Raw genomic sequence first — 22,616 nt, 5'->3', positions numbered from 1 at the left:
ATGACCAAGTTGTGTTCACTGGAGTGTGAAGTTACATTGAAAGCACTTGGAAGAAAAAAAAGGTTTTGTGTAAATGAGGAAATTTGTATTAAGTATTTTCAGCCCTCAAGTAGAGTATACTCTATGCTACAGTATGTATACAATATGTTTTTGATAGACTGTAAGTCAAAGCTTGGGAAAAAAGAAATGTACCACAATTACACCACACCACAAGAAGACAATATTGAACAAAACACAAATGTAACCCTCCAGTTGACTTAAAGGTTAGCTGGAGATCGCTCTAAAGCGTAGTGATGGTGTGACGGACCATTAGTTTTAGACAGGTATAAATATGTGAATAAAAACTGCATTTTAATGACGGTGTCAAAGAAGCTCATAAAGAGCAAAGAGTCTAACAGCTAAGTTAAGTTAACGCCTCAGTGCCTCGCCAAAAATAGCACAAAATGACCTTCAGAGTTTACTGCAGTGCCGTTTGATTGCATACTGTGTAACTATATTATGTCCACTGAAACACAATCAGAGTGTGCAAGGTTAACTTCCACTAGGCGCTCATCACGCAATCACTAAAACATAAACTGTACTTCCTATGGCTCTCCATAAGGACCTCCTCCCACCCAGTGAGAGCACACACACACACACACAAGAAAAAAGAAAAGAAAAAACAGGATTGAAATGGAAACTGTACAACAGAGATATGAAGTCCCAAAATATCCCGTCATACGCATTTTCTATTCCACAGGTTGGTGTATAAATGACTTGTGTGGCGCTTGTTTGACGTGACACTCCCCCTTGGTCGATGGGAGGCCGACGTCACCCTGCCAGCGGAGGAGTGGATGGCCTGTGCAATAAAAATACATGAAGAGAATTGAGGAAAAGGAGAAGATTGGCCGGGGGAAAAGCAACAACACGGCTGTTATTCATTTCTTTACGTTCCGCTCGTGAACCGTGGACTTGAGCTCCCTTCTGAGGCGCACTGGGATGTTTTTTCGCCTCTCTATCAAGAGCTCGGGCAGAAATGCTGTGTTATGTGCGGCTTTCTTGGCTTTTTGAGCGCACCGAGAGAGATAACTGTACTGTATCCCAGCCTAGCGGATTGGAGTGAAAGTCCGCCATATTCTGCCTTACCACGCCCGGGAGTCGAGCCATTGGAAAATAAACGGACAGCCTTATTCATGCGTTTTTCTTGTTGCCCTTATCCGCAGACGGTAACCTGAACGCGAGGGATTTCGTTTAATGAAAAATATCAACATTGACGACTTTGAAGAGAGGGTGGCCCGGCTCGGATGACAATGCTTAACGAGATCACACTGAGCAGTACGGAGGATGTGTCTTAAAAGGATCTGTTGATCATATTGAGACGGGAAAGCAGATTACACCTATTAAGATTGCACAGATATTCCACCGAAACCGCTTTGGACTGTTGTTTTGAAGCTGTCGGGAGGCCCCAGATAAGCGAAGCAGGGGGAGGGGGTGGGGGGGTCAATAATTTCTCAAATATCTAATTTTCCTTTCCACCACAATCTGTGCGCTGTTGGGACTCACTATAAGGGCGTCCACGCGTTATTTCACCACCAGTAGGCCTGTATGAGGACGTTATTTGGCATTCACAGGCCTGTTTTTTTTTTTCTTTCTTTTCCTTTCTTTCCTTCTGCCCCTGAAATCTGGATGAATCACTAAGAGGGGAAAGGAGTGCGAGTTTTACAAAAGGAGAGAGAATGACCCTGGAATCCATAATGGCGTGTTGCCTCAGCGAGGAGGCGAAAGAAGCCAGGCGGATCAACGACGAGATCGAAAGGCAGCTCCGCCGGGATAAGAGGGACGCACGCCGGGAGCTGAAACTGTTGCTTCTCGGTAAGCTCGACGGGGAGAGCAATGCCAAGCCCGCATTCCTCTCTCACTAAAAATGCCTTTGTCGGCTGTAGGGAGTGGGGGTTAATGGGGTTTCCCCACCTGAGTGAAGTTTGGGTGGTAGGGTAGAACTATCTCGGTGTTATGAGTCGAGTGCACAGATTGGCAGGTCAGCAGAGGGAGGAGATGCTGCCCAGCAAGGCCTGCATGGCTTCCACTATATTAAAAAAACCACCTGATTTGAATAACTGTGACTGGCTAGTGTCGAGGAAACAAATGAGCGCTAGCTCTCCATTGACTCCTCCATGCTCTTTACAGGTTTGACAACAACCTGTGCAGCCAGATCTTAAGGAGCCCATCCAGGCGGTGTGCTTATAAGAGTGCGGCTGGGCCAAAGTCTGCGCTTTATTGGGCACAATCAAGACAGTTTTGCAGCTTAACACATAACCCTGGCAATCATTATATCCCAGATATCGATGTAGAGTGAAAGCTTGGCCACTTGATGTCCTATAATATGTGTAAACCTGTGTGTGATGGTATGCTCCTGCATATTATATTGTGGAATATTAAATTTCCAGACTAACAGCAGTATTCGGTGCAATACAGTGAGTAATGCATCGTGGTTTTAATAGTAACATTCTAAATTGTTATTTAAATTCTTTAAAAAAAAAACCTAAATAATGACATTCGTAACTGTCTTTGCAGTGTTTGGTTGTAAATGGGGGAGAAGGGGGCAGATCCTGTTAAGCAGCATTAGTCATACTGAAGAAATGTGAGGAAAACAAGTCATCTACTTACCATCCCGGTTTTAATTAGGTTTTCAACAAAAAGCCCATTAGATGTGATGACTGTGGTCCTGGTGAGTGGTGCCAGAAACCTCGCTTCCTGATCTGCTGCTCTCCTCACTTAGTTCCTTAGAAAATGCAAGAAGGCAATGGTCTAAAGTACATTTAGGCCCTTAGATCGCAACATTGCCTCCCGAGTGATGCTTAAGAGGGACTGGATGAGAGAAGTTTACACCTTTGGCTGCTGGTTAAAACAAAACAATGACATGAATCCTTCTTAAATGGATTTGAAGGAGCTCACTGCCACCACCCTTGTTAAATAACTGTGCTGCTGTTGCCCCTTAATCTCTCATAATACACCACAAGTTCATTGTGCAAATTCATAAGCAGTCAGTGACCTTAAACAACAAAGTGTGTGCTATTTGAGGGCAGCTGTTTCTAATAATCTTGTATTTATTTAATCTTTAGTCAGTAATGTGTGAAAATTTGTCAGCCCAAAGTGAAAGGGTAGGCTGTTGTATTTCAGAGGGATTTACTTTACTTTAAAAAGATATAAAGTGAAATGGAGCATGATTATATAGAGACAGGAAAACAAGAAACAGCAGCACAGATTTTAGACGGTAGTAAAGACTTTTTTCTGCTGTGTGGCTTTTTCCGGAGTTATAAGAAACATCTAAGGTTTGAGCATGGAGAGGCCGATTAGAGTATGAATAGGAAATGCGTTATGCTCAAGGCTAACCTAGGACAATAGACCTTATTAATCCTTGTAGAAAGTAGCGGCATTCATAAATACAATAGGCAGGCATATGCTTGAGCATCTAAAGCAATCCTGGATAAATTAACCATTTTATTTTTGGACCTGATTCAGTATATCAGCTCATATGCAGGGCTCTCAGTTCACAATGATTGTTTATTTATTTATTTATTTGCGTGTGTGTTAATGCACACAAATACCACTTCTATTACAAGTGGTCAAGTGAAACAGAGGAAGTTGTGCATATGTGAAGATGTGTGCTCTATATGACTGTGTCACCACAGATGCTCTGTGAACTATTATACAGTGACAGGATACGGGTATTCAGTTTTTCAAGCTTGCTAATTGCTTAATTTCCCCGATGGATTTGACCACTAAACTCTCCAAGTCAAGTTCACTAGTTTTCAGGATGACCATCAGTGGGCTTTTCAGAAATCATCTTGGCTTTTAAAACATCACTTATAATCTTTCAAAACCACTAATTGCTTTGTGTCTACTGGGATCGTGTATGTTGAAACGCAGGCTACACAGCAAATGAGAAGATTGCAAGTTTTTAATCCATTCCTCAAGTATCTCATGTCCATTAAGAGCTAACCGGATAATGGGAATGTTCTGAAATTAACACTCATTTAACCTTATTGGATGACTGAGAATACATTAGCAGCAACAGTGTAGATGAGTTGATTCAGTGGGAGAAGGGCTTGATATGTTTCTCTTAAAAGCTGTCAAGTATAGATGTTGTTTAATGATAGGTCAAATACTGGAGAAACCGATGGTTTCTCTCATATAAGTGACTAATAAAGACTCTCTAGTTAACAAAACATTGAGATATATATATTGTGCCTGAATATTTCATCCATACATCTATCAATCAATTTATCCATATCCATTCCCTGCTGCTTATCTGGGTTCAGGTTATAGGAACAACTGTCTAAGCAGAGAAGTCCAGACCCTCTCTCCCTCCAACCGCTTCCTTCAGCTTAGCCTGGGGGACAGAGATATAATCTCTATGTCCCCCAGGCTGAGTTGCTCTGAAACCTCTCGGTAGTACGTGCCTGAAACACCATACTTAGGAAGCGCCGAGGAGGTAATTTAGTCAGATGCCCGAACCTCCTCAATTGGCTCCTTGTGGTGTGGAGGAGTACCGGTAGCAGCTCTACTACTCAACCTGTTCTGAATGACTGAGCTCCACATCTTTATCTAAGGAGAGCCCAGCTACTCTTTGGAGAAACCTAGTTTCTTCTGCTACCATCTCATCTACAGTCTCATTCTTTAGCTCATGACCGTAGGAGAGGGTAGAGACATAAATCAGCAGTTTTGCTTTCAAACTCAGCTCTCTCTTCACCACTACAGACTGTCACGGCATCCACATCGCTGCAGACATGACCCCAATCCGCATTTTAGTTTCCCCAATCAACTCTCGCCTCACTAGTGAACAAAATCCTGAGATACTTAAACTCATCCACTTTCCAGCAATTTGTCCCTGATTCAGAGTTGTCATTCTTTTCTGGTTGAGAACCATTGCATCGGACTTGGAAATGCTAATTCTCATTCCTGCTGCTTCACAAGATCTCATCTTTAAGCCACTCAAGCAGAAACTATCCATCACTTGACTATGCCTTGAAATTGTGTCTATAAAGGTTACAGTTAGTTACAAAAGTTAGAGTTATTGGCAAAGTCCAGCAGTCGACCGGGATGGAGTCCAGTTTATTAGCTGGTATTATACATCGAGTCTTTGCACTGCAACTGGTATTTTTCAAAATCTACAGTTTTTACTTTGACAGCAAATGGTTTCCATTTATGGCTTCTGTTGCACTTTTCACAGTTTCTCTACAAGTTGGAGAGTAGCTGGAGAGTATTTTTAGACAGGTCTGCCTTTTTATGCAAACTACAGGTAACCGCAGCAGTATGCTACCAATCAAAGTAATCATGTTTTTGCCAACTGGTTGGGGAGTACATGACCCATCTGTTCCCTAGAAAAAGGTGGGTCCTGTGAAAAAATGAGGGTCACTGTCTATTTCTAGATTCTAGGCCTGTAAGAGTGGGCCTTTTAGCAATCATTTAATCAGCGACTGCTATCAACCTCATGCAACCACTTTAAGCCACCTGATGAGTTCTCATTTTTTATCTTAATAACTATTAGTTGCCATGGACCAGTCTCTAAGCCTGTGTGACTAGGACCTTATTCACTTTAGCCTATATAGTCATCACAATTGTCATACAGCCAATATGGCTTACTAGTTAATGTCATGTGCTTAGTGGTCTTGGCTGTGTATACCTCAATAGTCAAAACGGGATTTAGTTTTGACTATTGCTAAAAATGTTTTGTTGAGTTCAGAGGAGAATGACCAGACTGTTTCAAACTGTTAAGAAGACAACAGAAACTTAAATAACCTCTCGGTACAACCAAGGTGTGCAGATGAGAATCATTGAATGGTCTACAACAGCAGAAGACCGCACCACGTGTCACTCCTGTCAGCAAAGAACAGGAAAGCCTATGATTCACATAGACTCACCAAAGCTGGTTAACAGAATATTGGAAAAACATTGCCTTGTCTGAGTGTTTTTCTGTTGCAACAGTCAGCTGTCAGTTAGAATTTGACTTTAACATGAACTTATGGATCCATCCTGCCTTGTATCAGGCTTGGTAGTGTAATGGTCTGGGTGATATTTTATTGGCATTGAACATGAATGAACTCACTGTATTCAAACGGTTTCTGTATCCCAATCCAATAGAACACCCTTTGGATGTGGTGGAAAAGGAGATTGAGATCATGGATATGCAGCTGACAAATCTCAGGTCAATAAGGACCAAAATCTCTGAGGAATGTTTCCATCACCTTGTTCATTCTATGTCAGGATAAGTTAAGGCAGTTCTGAAGGCAAAAGGGGGCCCAACCCAGTAGTAAAGACTTTAGCATCATTTTATGGAAGGGGGCAAGATTAGTGCCACGCATTTAGCGTCTGATCCAGTATGAAATATGATCACATTCTACTCTTTCGTTCTGTTATTGTTTTTAAATAATGGCCAGTTGGCCTTTGAACTGCTGGATATATCATGTCATCTTTTTTTTTTTAGCTTTGTACTCTATTAGATATTTTAGGAAATTGTCTTAATTGGCACATAAACTCTTGAATTATGGCAGGAGCAAAAACCTGTTTTGCGTTACATTGCTGGTTTAAGGTCAAAGACAAATTGTTATCAGCTCCTCCCAGAGTCCAAGTGGCCAAATTTGAAGAAACCCATTCAAAACTCTTGGGCTGTTGTGGGAATCTAGCCATATTTACTTTATCTAGAAAATAATTTGTAGATTAATAATAGATACCACTAATAATAGGCAATTCTTGTTTTATCATTGAGGTCTGAAGCGTCTGTTGACTCTGAAATGGGTTAAACATGACTAATTATTGGGCTTGTCTACATTTGCTAAATTAATTTAAAATTGCTCAATTACAAAAATGGCACGACCCAGCTCCAATCCTTAAGGGACCATTGAACCTAGTTTTTGGTGCTTGTCCCCCTTTACACACTTTCACATGCATGCCGAAAATTAATTTGTAGACAAGTGGGATGGACTCGAAACACAAGATGCCTTTACAACTTAGGTTATAGATTTACCTCAACAAACACAAAAGATATATTCTACAATGTCCATTTTGAACAAATAATTTTGAAAATCATTGCATCAGTGCTGGTGTGACTGGGTGAATGAGGCAATTTGCGTAAAGCGCTTTGAGTGCTCAGAGTAGAAAAGCTCTCTGTAAGAAATGGTCCGTTTACCATGTTGTGTCATGGCTATGACTGAACAAAGTCCAGCCCTACTTATAGCGACTCTTTCACCAGCACATGGTTGTTATTGTTAGAGGAATGCCTAAAGGTGGCTTATGTTTTGATTAACGTATCAATCAGTGTTTAAGTCATTTTTATTCATTTCAAAGTCATTGTTTAGCTTCCAGATTTTATGATAGTTGGGTCCACTTTTGGACAATTTTTCAAAATTTTGCCTCCAAAATAGATTTTTAAGTTAACGTGGATGTGATTGAAGGGCAAAATTTCTACTTGAGATCAAGCGACTGACTTGGCCATTGAAGAATATCCCATTTCTTTGCCTTGAGAAACCTTTGGGTTGCTTTTGCAGTATGTTTTGGGTTATTTTCCATTTGCACTGTGCCCGATCAGTATTGCACCATCTGATTGAATCTGAGGAGATAGTATAGCCCTGCACACTTCACATTTCATCCTGTTGCTTCTATCAGGAGTCTCAATAAATCAATAAATACTTGTGACAGAGTCAACAAAGTCTATTCAGTGAGACAAAGACTTCAGTGAGACTGATTGTTCTTGAGTTAGTCAGAAGTTGTATCGTAATCAAGGAAAAAATGCAGTCATGCACTTTATTTGTTTTCTGTGGTCTTTCAGGTCTCTTGGTGTATCTGAGCTTGTCAGTTACGCTTTTTGACTTAAAAGTATTTGCAATGCAAAAGTGCTGAAGAAATTGAGAATATGGTTTAATACGGCACCTTGATACACCCCAGCAGTTCTACTGAATTTGCCTTTCTATGGAGTGTTTTGGCTCTTTTCAGTCTCTGCCATTAACACCAAATTGATCCGACTCCTATAGGAGTGATTTTCTTTGGAACCGTTAAAATATAAATATATCTGTTTATTGTTCAAGAGTTTTAAATTCTCTTAATAAAGTAAGGTTTATTTTATGTACTTTCCTGTCATCCAGTTAAGATTGTTAAACACAGTGAAATCCCTGGTCTGCAGTGGTAGTCCTACTTACAGCAGTGGTCAGTTATGCACATGTATAACTGACCTTAGTCAGTCATAAGGAACTAAATAATGAACTAAATATTCACTTATCATTTCCTGAAAGTATTTACTCTCTTGCATTTAGTGTTAATGTATATTTTGAATACAAGATGCTGTTAAAATTAGGGAGCTTCTGTTATTTGGTTAGTCAAATAAATGAAATGTAAAAGCTCCTATCAAAGTAACTGAGAGGGAGAAGATTGAAATCCAAGTCTGTCACTCTTGTAACTGTACAACAGCTGAATAGTTTTCGCTTTCAAATTTAGGACCAAAGAGCGTCTGAGTTTTGTTAAACTCTCATTAGTAGCAAGGCTGAAAATCAAGGTCCAATAATCTATGCCGATGAGGAACAAATCGAAAGTATTTGTAAAAGTGAAACTGGCACTCAGCCTTCGTGTCTTAACTCTACTTAAGGTGCTGCTAAGAACTTGGAAGTGAGTGACTTTCTTTTTCACTCATAGAGTCAGTTTAAAATGAGGTACGTTCTTAAAATGTCTGCGCACTGCAGACAGTAATGGAGTTTGGCGAGTCTTGAAAGCACAAAGTTCAAGACGTCATTTGGCCAGTGAACAGGAGAACTTTTAATTATCCTTTTGATACACTTAACCCAAATAATAAGCACATCTTAAGTGTGAGTGCTGAGTATCTTCAAGTCAAGTTTTAAATGTCCAGGGTATTTAATAATTAAAGGAAAAGGAAGACTGAGCAGCTTGTTTTTTTTTCCTTTGGTCTTTTGTCATATTGTGCTTTTGCTTCTGAGTCAGACAACTTTCATAGAACCCGTGCCATGGCAGATGTAATGCTGATCCATAGACACCATTACAAACTTGGGTTAATCTGGGGTCGCTTCATCGATTGGAAACGTGACTCAGCAGCCACTAATGGCCAGAAGACAGTCATACAGAGCATATTTGCTGTCTCCCTATCTTTTTCAGTGCCTGTTATACTCATTGGTATAATGGAAAAGATCCATTAAGACAGAGATGCGGTCAAGCGATTATGATTTCTTTTCGAGTAATTGTGTACAAATCTATGAAGTAATGTGTGTAAAAATATAGCATTCTTGTAGGAGAGTACTTTTTTTCTGTGACAACCAGGATGATGTCATCGGCATCCATCCATTTTGCTACCACTCATATGGATCCAGCTAGGCATGCTAGGAAAAGCTGCCAAGACCTCACTACTCTCCACCACTAAAGTTCTTTGGGGGCTTTCCCATGCAGGCAGGCCGGGCAGGGTCTCCACCCAAAGCATCTTACCAAGGAGGTACTGAGAGTGTATACTAGACCAAGCCTGGCGATTGGGATCCTCACCCAGAGCATCCACTCTACCCACCTCAGACTCTGAGGTGCTAATTCTGTCACCCACTTCACTGGTGTTAGGAAAAAATGTTTTGAATGTATTATTTCTTAAAATTAGTTAAAGAATTACTACCCATTATTTAGGTTATTGTAATTGTTAACTCCCAGTCATTAACTGGAACAACAAGGTAAATAACACTATGCTGTTTGGGCAGCAAATACAAATCCAAGTCTAAATCATGAAGCATAGGCTTGTATGAGTTTTGCCTTTCACCCAATTACAGCTTAGATGGGCTTCAGCCTCCAGTTGTGACCCTGACCTGGATAAGCAGTTGAGAAAATGGATAAATGGACAGATGTGGTTTTCTTTGCTTTGTTTAGTGGAAAAGAAACCATATGCATTGTGGTATTCATCAAATTAAGTTGAATATGCATGGAAAAACAATGTATTCTAATACCTTTCCTCAAAGCGACATTTATTAATTTGGAGAATGATTGCTACCTCCCTGCAAGCTTCTATTGGACTACACTAGAAAGCCTGCTTTGGCTTCACTTTTGTTACAAAGAAGTGCAGCATATTCAGACTTCTATAAGAGAGACGCTCAGTTAATATGCACTGCAGCACACATGCAAAACATACATGTGCACTCCTTTCTCTTGAAGTTATCCAAGAGGTACTAGTCAAGACTGCTTCACTGGTCTGCCAAGATTCTCAATGAACCAAAGGGAAATCACACCCCCAGTTCTTCACACCCAAATAGTTCCTGTCACCGCTGAGAGGACAGAGATGTTGTTCTTGGTCTATCACCAGACTAAGCAAACAGGCTGGGAGGAAGAGTAACCAGCACATAATATCATATGTGTGAGTGCATGAGTGGATGCGTTCATATGTGTATGTCCGTGTGCATGTACTGTTCATCTGGGTGTATAAATGTTTATTCCAAGACAGGATGTTGTTGCAAAAAGCCACGATTCATCTTAGGATAGGAAATATCCCTATACACATATTTATGTTTGTAATTCTGCAAGAATCCCTTTCATTCACCATAGTTACTTTAATCAGCTTTTCATCATTAACAATGGACCCAATTACTGGGCAGTGTAAAAGGGGTTGCTAATAGCTTTGTACCCATAAGAAAATCATGGGTGGATACTGAACATGGACATTTGGCTTTGATATTAAGCAGTTTATAAACTACATAGTAAAAAGGTTTTACCATCTGGTTGTGTCCATATCAAAGTAGAGCAGTCAGTAGTTGGTAAACTTAAAGCAAATGAAGCAGGTTATCTCTTACTGTCTGCTATACTGGGAAAGAGGTAATTTCAGACAGTATCCGACTTGATTCCTCCAGCACTGTCTGAAGTTTGAGGACTGAGGACTCCTTAATATGCAACACGAGTATGGATATCGTCTTCAACCAGCAGTTTGTGTTGCTCCATGTCAGGCTGTCTCTGTTACAATTTTATAAAGTAATCCTGCCTGTTTGCTTGTTCAATCTTTGTCCGTGATGTGAAATATAATAATGCAGCTTGAATAAAAAAGGCTGTTAGACAGCGGCGCTTCGGCGTTTTTAAAAACGTTTTTATTTCTTACTGTGGGTGGATTGCTGTGGGGTACAGGTAATTATGGAATGTGAATGGAAGCGTGTAGTTTAAAAAACGAATTTAATGCCAACATCACAAGTTTGTTTTTGTCATTTTCAATGAAAACAAATGCTACACTGCAGAAGTCTATATGGATTTTTTTTCTTTTCTTCTCTTGAAACGCTCTGACAGCCAAGTAAGGATCTTGCAGGGTCCCTTCTTTTTTTTTTTTTTGCTTTGGTTTATAGCAGCTAATTATGATCTGTACTTGGATTTCAGCTCTGCCCCTATAAATGGGGCAAATGCAGTGCAATCAAATTTATTTTCTATCCATACAGCTATGGCAATCTCATGGTAAGGACGTTGTACAATCAGTGCCGCCTATGTTCTGTATTTAGACCACTGGCTGTGCAAGAAGCCTCCCCTGCAAGGTTTTAATGCCTTTTTCTCTAGTTAACAGCAGTGGATTAATTTTTAACAGTGAAAATAGTCTGAATGTCCATTTAAGAAGCATGACTGCCGACACAGGAGACGACACGCGTCGTCTGGTTAAATGACACTTTGCACAAACCTACTGTATAAATAAACTCTGTGTTCCCTTTTCCTGTGTACTTTCTCAGGCACTGGGGAAAGTGGGAAGAGCACATTTATCAAACAGATGAGGATTATCCACGGAGCCGGTTACTCTGATGAGGACAAAAGGGGCTTCACCAAGCTGGTCTATCAGAACATCTTCACGTCCATGCAGGCCATGATCCGAGCCATGGAGACGCTCAAGATCCCCTACAAGTATGAGCACAACAAGGTAAATGGATTCTTTCACTCCAGCTTTTCACGTTCTCCAACTTAAATGGCAGTTGATGGTGTCAAACAATTAGAGAAAGAGAGAGAGCGAGACTCTACGATGTGTTACATTGTGCTTGAGTATTTTTAGAGTGCCGTCTATCTTATTTGTAACAGCCATCCATAATCATTTCCTGTCCTTTTATAGACTTCCTGTGTCCTTAAAACACTCAAGTACTCATCACGCCCTTTTGAGTATTTGTGTTTGCATATTTCCTTGAAATCCACACATGCATATGTGCACACCATCCCTGCTTCTACACTACTACCATACCCCACACTACTCGCTCAAATTTCACCTTGCTCTCTGTACTTAACACTTCAGCAGAGCCTCTTTGTTGTAGAGGAGTTACCCTGGTGTTCACAGCTTTGGGAACTGGTACAGGGAGTTTTTGCTCAAAGTTTCTTCCATGTGAAAGTGACAAATTAAAGGAAATGATGCTTAGGAGTCCACACCTTGGCACAGCTACTGTGGTCTTCAGTTTCTCTGTGTCAGACTACAGTCCAGGCTGATGTTTAATGAAAGCCTTTTTTAGAGATGTTGTGTTTGTTATGTCAGTGTTAAAATCAGGTGTTTTATTCATAATGCACAAAACCAAATGTGCACTTTAATGTGAGAGCATTTTTGGTCTGTCCCATTTTATCAGCGTTGTCATTTCCCTAAAATACATGTGCAAGTAGACCACGGGATCCCATTCATTCCATTAGAGGGGTGCAAAGTTGTTCCAATGCATTCTTTTTGGGAACCGCTTTAAGCGTTGCATAATTAATACTGATCTGGACAGCTTAGAACTTTTTGACTGATTGCACAGTTGCATCATTTATTTGTATTTTAAAGTGAGATGTGTTCACCCAGGTAAGAGGGTTCCACTACGTGTTGTTCAATTATGTTGGCGGTTTTCAAATAGCACGGAAATCTTCGAAAGTCTGAATAACAATGCTATTCTAAAGACATTAAATTCGTAGTGCAAAACAACACATCTTTTCCCCAGACATGCAGACTGTAACGAGCGAGGAGCCCAGCCACTGCTGTCGACCAAGCGCACATTATATGACAATCAGTGCAACCTGCGAGATTTAAAATGACATCGCAGCCGTGCATGTTTATGCAGATGTGGTGCACGGCTGTTTTCACTTCCCGTCTCGTGTGTGCATTTTCATGAGGAATGAAACTGATTGTGGTATATCAGTTATGCATTTTCACCATTATTTTGCCCACTTTAAACACTATAATTCAGAATATGCTGAATAAATATAATGCTTTTATGATCTATTTTTATGAAACTAAATGCAGGTGGGTTTCTGCTTCAAAATTTCTTCCTAAGCTTTTGGTTCATTGTACAGTTCTCATTCCAGTTTACCACCATGTCTTGCACACTGCACATCCGCCATCTAATTTATAGTAACAGTCAATTTGAGGTTGATGTAAAAGTCTTTTAGGACCTGTACTAAAGGGTAGAACTGACTGTCTAATGAAATCAGAGCTATGTGCACAATGGAACCGTGTAACCTGTCATAATTTGTACCCAACATCCCTCTACTCTCATATACATACGGGTAAAATGGGAAGTATTTTATCCTTGACAAAAGAATTGACTGACATCACAAGGGAAGTGAAAATGAAAGCCATCAATTGTGTTTACAGTGTCTTTCTGGGCTTTTATAGTAAATGTCACTCTCACAGTCTTTCAGGCCCACCCTTTTAAATAGGCCTCAATCTTCAGACCCCAGTCTTCACATGTCCGATGTATGCACGTCTCAGTCATGTACTGTAACTCTGTCTCACACTAGGTGATCCACACTAAAAACAGAAACTGTGTTTGTGCTGGACTTCAAGGCTTGTAGTGGCAGGTTAAGAAAAAGGTCATGCTGTGTCTGCATGTAGACGGTCACTGATTTGTAAAGGTTCAGCACGAGTGGTTAATCTGCTGGTAAAAAGACTTGTTCTGTGGCTTTATTTATGTTTTCAATCTGCCAGTTCTACAGTCAATCACACAATCGCTGTAAGCAAGGACACTATTTTCTGATTGTGTCCAAGTACTGTTTACCCTTATCTTCATGAGTATCACGTGCAGTTTATTGACAGGCATTCTTGTGTGTCTGCTACTGCACAAACTTTTTTTTTTTTTTTTTTCACAATCAGGAATTCAGTCTTCAGTTAGAATGCACTGACTCATATCTGTGTCATCACAAAAGATTTACTCAGCCATATTAGATTTAGGAACTTGCTGAATGGTTTTATCCAAATAAATATGACAACTGCAAAGTTAAAAGTAAATCTATTCTTTACATCACTGGTGGGGCTAAAGCCACTGTAGACAATATAATTGATGAACATGTGTCCCACTTTGAAGCCTCTGGATGACCTTCTTTTGTAGTCTCCATTTGGTTTAGAAACTGAATTTTAAGGAGCGAGTCTGAAACTGACTGATTGTCAGTCATGAGTTGTTAGCCAGTGAGTATATCCCAGAAAATCCTTATTTCCAAAACACAATATGACCAAAATTTACAAAATGGACAAATTTTTTGATTTTAATGTGACCTGAAATAAATGATTGCGGCTGTAAACCGGAAAAGTGCTTACAGAGCTCGAGTCGGAGAGCTGTTCTTTATGAGACCAGAAAAGTATTTGCAATCACACGCCTCGCCCCCTGGTGGCCATTGAGAAAAATGCAGTTTTAAGGCACTACTGCTTTAATTGAGCTCCCTTGTTTAAAAGACGTCTAACCCCACTTCTTTTATGGAGGTTTTTGTCCATATTACATATGGAAAAACAATACAATTTAAATTTAGAAAAATGGATTCCTCCCATGTACCTCAGAGTGGTTTGTTCTGTTATTTTTACCCTGTTTACAGTTAGTAAAGTAAAAAAGGAAATGTGAGGCACTGATATTTACATTTACCACACAGTAAAATTAAACAAATTTAATATCTTGTATTACAAGCATTTATTAGCACATTGCATCACCATCTTGAGTGGGATCTGGCAACCTCCAGTTGCTTGAGGAAAATGTGCATCAAGTCCTAACTCACGTTGATGGAGGCAGAAGGTCTGTTCATCTTAAAATCTGAATAGTTTTTAAGTTTTTTGTTTCTGTATTTCACTTATGATTGAATTTTCAGATTCAATGCCTCCCCATTTCACACTTATGGAAGCACCCATGCATGACATACACAATGCAAACATTACGTATCCGTCCTAATCATCAGGAGTAGCTGTGCTGCACTGTTGCTCAACACTTCAACATTCAGTCACGTGTTGATCTCTTGCCATAGGACACAACTCTGCTGTGGGAATCTGGGCCCACAAAACTTTCCGCTTAATAGGCCCAGTGGGATTTGTGCTTCAGATATTAGGTCCATGCTGAGCCCCGGGGTGCTAAGAAATTTCTGCATATAGAATAAGCGAGTGAGAGCAGAAAATACACCAGTGATAATTAGGACTGTGTAACCTGTGCAGTGATTAATTTGTGTGTCTCTGTGTGTATGTGTGAGAGATACTGAATGCTTGATAAAGTTTTGATAAGTTTCTGTTTTCCACCAGGCTCACGCCAACATAGTGAGAGAGGTAGATGTAGAGAAGATCAACAAGCTTGAGAATCCCTACGTCGATGCAATCAAGAGCTTATGGAACGACCCGGGCATCCAGGAGTGTTACGATCGAAGGCGGGAATACCAGCTCTCGGACTCTACTAAATAGTGAGTACAGCCGACAGCAGTTCAGGAAACGGGCGTCAAACTGTTCAACAGATTTCTAAAAGATCTCAGGAAAGAGATTTCTAGTGTCTGTGAGGTGCTGGATTGTTTTTACTGCCTGCCTCCTCAGTTACCTGAACGCACTGGATCGGATCGCTGAGCCAGCCTACCTTCCCACCCAGCAGGATGTGTTGAGGGTTCGAGTTCCAACCACAGGCATTATTGAATACCCATTTGACCTGCAGAGTGTCATATTCAGGTGAGATCGGATTGTTATTTAAAAAGTGAAAATGCAGTGCTGTGTCATTATGTATAACAAAAGCACAACCACTGTTCACTGAAATGGTGTTGTGTGACTTTGTTAGAATATCTTAATAACTTGATGGAGCTATCAGCTGACCTCAGGAAAGGAAATGAAAGTAAACAAAGTGTTTTCGAGATGGGCTCTCAATGCAGCGAGAATACATGAGTGCACTCACTCTGTGAGAGTTTGAAGATGCTCAAGTAACCTGTGGACTCTACTGCCTTTAGAAAGAGGTGCACATCATCTGATGGTTATACTTACAAGTAAGACTGGGGATTAATATTTTATATGCAAGGAGTTAGATAAGCTTATAAAATATTTAAAAAGAATATTGTGCTTTGTTAATGCAGGTATTAAACTATACTCGATACGTAATGGACTCGCAGGTTTGCCTTTTAAGTTTATCAGATGTTTTCCTGATTATTTTATGTTAATAATCTGATTGAAATCCACTGAATATCTGATTCAGAAGTGGTCAATGGCATCATCACATTTGATTTGTCTTGGGCTTTCCCTTTATTAAACAACCTGCATCAAGGGGATTAAGTCAAAAGGACAACCACACAGACACTCCCTGTGCTTACGGTGACGTTGTTCTCTCTCCTGCCATGGCAGGATGGTGGATGTCGGAGGTCAGAGGTCAGAGAGGAGGAAGTGGATCCACTGCTTTGAGAACGTCACGTCAATCATGTTCTTGGTAGCCCTCAGCGAGTACGACCAAGTTTTGGTGGAGTCGGATAACGAGGTGATTTGTCCTTTTATTTTATTTTTTTAGAAAGACCAAGAGAAATTTCACCAAACTACCGAGAGATTAAATGGTTTAAAGGATGCTCTCATAAATTCCCATTTGAAAATCCTTATTTCATGTGACATAGGAGATTAGTTGTTTGTAAAGATAAAAGCTTTCCCTATTTAAAACAATGGAAATCAGGTTCTCGGGCTGCTCGGTGGTGCTCCAGCTCTTTTTCCCTTGTAAATGATCAGCCAGCTGTTTTGAATGCCGCCTAAGGCCACGTCTCTTTCTTAAGAGGAATCGATGTGTCAGGGTTTTTTTTTAAGTGTATTAATGAGCAGGTGTGCGTTCATATGTGTGTTGCTGTTTTGTTTTTTTTCTCGCGCCCATCTGTTTTCCTCCTTTTTTTTTGCCTGCATATTGTGAAAGTAGAAGACTGACCAGCTTCACGACCTTTATAATCCAATAGCATTAGATAGTTTTTATTATATAATATAAAATAAGGCATTCTGCTTTGTGCTTTTGATAAACAGCAGCACTGAGAGGTGTAAGACTCGCTATGAGAAGGGTTGCTTGAAATGAAGCGCGAGGGAGAAATTAAAAACATGATTGCCCTACTCTCTCATCTTTACTGCTCTCCCTCTGGTGCCGTGAAACGGTTATTAAAATCTGCACTTAATCAGGTTGAAGGACTGGTTTTTAATTAAGAGACTAACTATCTCTCTGTTTTCTTTCTTTATTTCTGTCCTTCTGCCCCCTCCCATTCACATATACTCTGTGTAGAACCGGATGGAGGAGAGTAAAGCTCTGTTTAGGACAATAATCACATACCCCTGGTTCCAAAACTCCTCAGTCATTCTGTTCCTCAACAAGAAGGACCTGTTGGAGGAGAAGATTATGTACTCTCATCTGGTTGACTACTTCCCAGAGTATGATGGTGAGTGTTGAATGATTGAAGAGTGCTCGTACCAAAACACTGACAGAGCTTACACGAAGCCCCAAAATCAAGACTGTCGAGGTGTTTTTGAGTAAAGACGTCATGTTTTGTTTAACTCTGAAACATGTTCACAGATCACCTGCTGTGCCATTATTTTTGTTAGGCTTCAGTCACGCAGCAACTTCCAGTCAGGATGGAAAGATGTGAAGTCCCCGACTGGATGGTGAGAAGTGGCGGAGGTAGCTAGGGGCCCTGTTGATTGTGTCGGTCAATAACAGATGTTCGTAGATGTAGAAACACTTGCAGAGCGGTCGTAAAACTTGGAAACAAGTGTGATTCAAACTGGGAATAGAGGCTGTTAGTCTCCAAAGTAAAAGTGCCTCATCACTGCAACCAACTTGCTTTCAGACTTTTACTTTGAAGGCAAACAGTCTTGATTTCCTGTCTGAGCTGTGCTCATAGTTTCAGTATCACTCAGCAAGTAAATGCCAAGCTTTTGCAGATAAGTCGGCGTCCTCTATGAATACTACGGACGGCCGTGGAAACCTGCAAAGCAATGACAAGGTTTTCGGTATAACATCTACACCTCATTACGACCGTTTTCACCTAGCCACTGCTAGTAACTGCTCACCACCCAGTGACCGGTGGTTGTCAAGGGGGGTCATTGACAGCTCTCCATGCCAGTGTGACTGGGGGTCCATTAGAACTAGTTTGTAGAGCTGACAGGTTAACCATGGCAGGAAATTTCTGCTTACAGTATAATATCTGATACACAGCTTTTAATGTATCAGAGTAATCTCTGCTATTTTTGTCTTTTTTTTTTTTATTACACATATTTGATTTAAGGAAATAAATGCCGAAAAAATATTTCAAACTCGATATCAAGTGATGCAGATTTCAAGTGCTTTAAAGTGGCCCTTTTGTGCTAATGACAAGGTCATAATTTTATTTCTGGAGTGCACTAGAACAGATTTAATATGTAATTCTTGCTCCACATTAGTTCCTGTCTATTTAAAGGCCAGCTATGATTGGTCACAATGACAAAAGCATTGAGTGTTTCTCACGTACTGCATCATTGGTGCTATTTCTAACTCTGTATCTGGAAGATCGTTCTAACTGTAAATGGAACTTTGAGCACGAACATTTGTAAATGGGGATTTTTAACAGATTACAACGTCTTGGATCAAATATAAGACTTCAAGCAGTGCGGAGAGTTGATGGAAAAATGCCTTCAGCGTGACAGCTTGTTTACATTAGTCATACATAATTTGACAGCATTACAGCAAACAGTGTACTACGCTACCACATTTGCCATGCACTGTGCACCATGGACTAATTGTATCGGTATTTTACTGTTGTGGGGACATGATAAAAGTACATAAAGAAAGTGTTACAGCATTCAAAGCTCATAGCTTTGGTATTTTAAAGTGTGCAGCTTTAGAAAGAAAAGAAAATGATGTTAGACTGAAGCTTAACTGGTTGCCCCATGATATTCTCTTTCTTATGTATATCTGTTAGTTTTGGGTGAGCCAAATAATTAAGCCACAGAAGAGAGGTGTTGACTATAAGTGAAGCATTCCGTGCAAACATTTCTTCTGGGAAAATGTAACAGTATTTGCTTTGAATTTTGCCCTTTGTAGTTTTTTGCACCAGAAACTTACTTATAAGATCAGTAATTTGCGCTCCTGCCATTGACTCAGCATCACTCACATACATGTAGAGCTTAAAAAAAACAAAGTGTACCAATTAACACATAATGTGAAATGTGCACAGGTAGACATTTGAGGGCACGTCGCTATACTGCAGTGAGTAAAGTTTTCTAAGTACTACCTGAAGCTCCACAATGTTTTTAGCTTGAGCTCTAGGGCAAATAAAAATCTTCGGCTGGCAGACCTGAGATACAGTCGTGGTGCGTAAATTGGAATGATCCGACAAGTATGGCAGGGAAAAACCATGAAAACAAAACATGGAGGATCTCTACACTGATATTATGAATGATAAACAAGCTGTAGTAATTTATAGCTGTGCATATATACTGATCCACGATATTCCCCCATGCAGGTCCGCAGAGGGATGCCCAAGCAGGGCGAGAGTTTATCCTCAAGATGTTTGTGGACCTGAATCCAGACAGCGACAAGATCATCTACTCTCACTTCACCTGCGCCACTGACACAGAGAACATCCGTTTCGTCTTTGCAGCCGTCAAAGACACCATCCTGCAGCTCAACCTAAAGGAGTACAACCTGGTGTAGAGCAGGGAAGAGCAGGGTGTTCCGACTGCAGGCCCTCAGCACACACTGACTGACGCAATCTGTGAAAAGATAGATCATATATACACACACACATTTAAAAAAGAAAATATAATGGTTGCATAATACTAATTTATTTGCTGTCTGCTGATCTCTTGACTCCTCGAGGGGTGAGCGAAGTAAATGTTATCTTGCTATTTAAGAAGTGATGAAAAAGTGGGGACAGGATATTCGCGAGGGTTGGGTGGAAGGCGCTCAAATGAATGCAGTGTGTTTCTGTCCCTCCTGCCTTTTTTATAAAAAAAAAGAAGAAGAGAAAAAAAAGTTTGAATTCCTTTTTTTAGCCTTCTTCCTTACCTGTTGTTTCATTCTGAAGCTTCATCACGGGCGTTTACCTGTTTGCCCAGCAGGGAGTGATGAGTTAGATGGCTTCATTTTTTAATTTATTTTTTTAATCTGATAGACTGATTGGCAAGTCTTTTGATGAGTAGGCAGAATTTGTGATCTCTTTTCAAATGATTTAAGATTCATTTAATATATGCGAGTGGCTTAGATCTTTATTAATCTTACTTTGCATTGGCTTTTGGTGCCATTCAGTGAGTCGAGCATGTGTTTGGAGGGAACAACCCAAGTCGTGTGTCAAGTGACGGTCGTGTCATGGGTTTTCAGCTGTCGATAGAACCGTTCAGTTGAGAAATGTGAGTGAAAAAGGCTTTGAAAATTAAAAAAAAAAAGAAGGAAAAAAAGCTTTGAGCAACAAAGTGGGGAAGCACACAGGGACTTCTGCTTTGTCGTGTAAAGATGAACCATGGCAGCGGTCACTTTACACAAACTGAAGGGAGCCGAGGAGGTAATAATTTATCAGACGATATGTTTAAATGATTATGTTCAACTGTGCCACATTAACGCTTTTTATTATGGTAACATGTATATTTATTACCAAATGCCAAAAAAAAGAGTGAATGAGTGAGAGGGACAGAGGCCCAGACTCCACAGCTGTTCACTGAAATGAAAAGTGTTGCAGACAGGAAAGAGCAGGGCTAACAAACACTGACTCTACCGACCCGACGTATCGACCCTGGAGGTTTTCTTTTCTTTCTTTTTTTTTAAAATACATTTATTTCATATTTTTTTGAAGTGTTCAACACAATCTGCGGTATTCTTCCCACCCCCGACACACCGACCCAGCATGGACTGACCTGAGCTACAGCGAGCTCGTGGGTTCTGAAAGAAGGGGCAGCTACACCGGCGCAGCTAAACCCGGCGCGTTGAACTGCCTAAAATTATCCAATCACAACCTTGCGCCGTGGGCTGCAGGCCCCTCCCTCCAAGCCCGCGCCAGCCTGCAGACTTATCGAGTCGCATTTTAGCTGTATCTTTGTAATTGTCCAATCACAGCCCGGCTGTCTTGACTGTTGTAGTTGAATAGCAGTGGAGAGTAAATCTGGCTAGTTCCTGTGTGAAAGGTAAAGTCTCGACGTTCAGTTGTACCAAAGTGAGTCCTTCTTGTTTCTAATTGGCATTTCTGATTTGCAATCCTTCATTCCCCGACTTACTTTGAGTACTTTTTTTATTTTTATTTCTTTCGTAACACTTCCCTAGATTATAAGCCTGTAATTAACATTTATTGAGGCATAGTGCAATTATGAATGCTATAATCATTGTACATACATCTCTCTCTATATATATATTGCAGCATCTTTGTTGGCTTTTTAATCATTACTTTTTTTGTTGTTGTTTTTATTTGTTTTGTTTGTTTGTTTTTTGGCAGATTGAATGTGCGGTATTGAAAATATGTATCTATGTAATTGTATTGTATGTCTAATGGCTAATTCGTTTTTGGAAGGAAAACAAAGTTATTTACATGTTTGTTTTGATTGTTTTTTGTAAGAGGAGAATGTAAATTTTGTGTTATGGCAGTTTGATTTCTCAGCGACGAAACATCGTTCAGCTTCAGAACTGCAAAAAGAGGAATATTATTATCCGAGAACAGATCAATTGGTGTGCCAGTACTAGCAGTTTTGTTAAATTGATTTTTATATGGGAAAAACACACAAAAAACCCCAACTGCAAACTGAATCTAATCTACAGGGCTAATTGTAATAGTTTAGTTCTTAACTGGCTTCAGGAACAGAGCGCTCGTCACATACGTGTAATGACGTCTTCTCTCGCCCATGTCTTTTACGTTTCGTTTCTTTTCACCGCTTTTCAACCAGTATTGATTAACAAGCCTTGCACTTCCTGCACACTTCTCATCCCCACTTCCACTTCCACCACCACCAAAACCAACCTGCCTCCATTTGTAGCCAAACTGTTTTGTAGTGCAGGAGCAGGAGGTGCGGGCAGGCAATCTGTCGCTTTGTGTCTGATTTTTTGATAAGAAAAAAAAAACTGTTACGAAGTTGTAATTATCTTTTTGTTTATGTTAATGGGAATGCCAACATGTTGTTGTTGTTGTTGTTGTTGTTTTTCCCCTATTCTCCCAGATACTGTTAAAAACTCAGTACTAAGTCCGTGTACACAAAAGTGCAAGAAATGACTTAACCAGTTGGCCTGATTAGCAAGGTGCTTTGTTTCATTTTTACTTGTATTATTATTAATTTTTTTTTACTTCATTTCCACCTTTGATTGCCACAGTTTCACCAGAATGTACAGTATTATTTTAGACTTTATTTATGAAACGACAGCATAAGAGAAAAATACAGTTCATGTGTACATATTGCCTTACTGAATAAGCTGTGCCTCTGACGTCCCATGTGAGGCACC

General features: G+C 40.2%; 1 protein-coding gene across 1 annotated transcript; it reads left to right on the top strand.

Moving 5' to 3' along the window:
* Positions 1 to 1,520: 1,520 nt before the first annotated feature.
* On the top strand, positions 1,521 to 21,473 carry LOC146621333 (guanine nucleotide-binding protein G(q) subunit alpha). The gene is made up of 7 exons (XM_085367347.1): positions 1,521 to 1,851; positions 11,709 to 11,893; positions 15,476 to 15,630; positions 15,758 to 15,886; positions 16,547 to 16,676; positions 17,448 to 17,601; positions 19,663 to 21,473. The coding sequence occupies exons 1-7, from the start codon at positions 1,716 to 1,718 to the stop codon at positions 19,851 to 19,853; spliced, it is 1,080 nt and encodes a 359-aa protein (XP_085223473.1). The 5' UTR covers positions 1,521 to 1,715; the 3' UTR covers positions 19,854 to 21,473.
* The last annotated feature ends 1,143 nt before the right edge of the window (positions 21,474 to 22,616 follow it).

Source organism: Diplotaxodon limnothrissa, linkage group LG12 (assembly GCF_057381915.1).
Source record: "Diplotaxodon limnothrissa isolate DT_005_m linkage group LG12, D_limnothrissa_male_GT1.1, whole genome shotgun sequence".
Taxonomy (NCBI): Eukaryota; Metazoa; Chordata; class Actinopteri; order Cichliformes; family Cichlidae; genus Diplotaxodon; species Diplotaxodon limnothrissa.
The sequence above is the reverse complement of the archived record's forward strand: the minus strand, read 5'-3'. Positions and strand labels throughout refer to the sequence as shown.

What these genes read in the sequence shown, in the direction of transcription:
- LOC146621333 (XM_085367347.1), top strand. Translation starts at nt 1,716, where the DNA reads ATGACCCTGGAATCCATAATGGCGTGTTGCCTCAGCGAGGAGGCGAAA. An exon ending in GCTGAAACTGTTGCTTCTCG is followed by an intron (nt 1,852 to 11,708) that starts GTAAGCTCGACG and finishes GTACTTTCTCAG; the next exon opens with GCACTGGGGAAAGTGGGAAG. An exon ending in CTGCAGAGTGTCATATTCAG is followed by an intron (nt 15,887 to 16,546) that starts GTGAGATCGGAT and finishes CTGCCATGGCAG; the next exon opens with GATGGTGGATGTCGGAGGTC.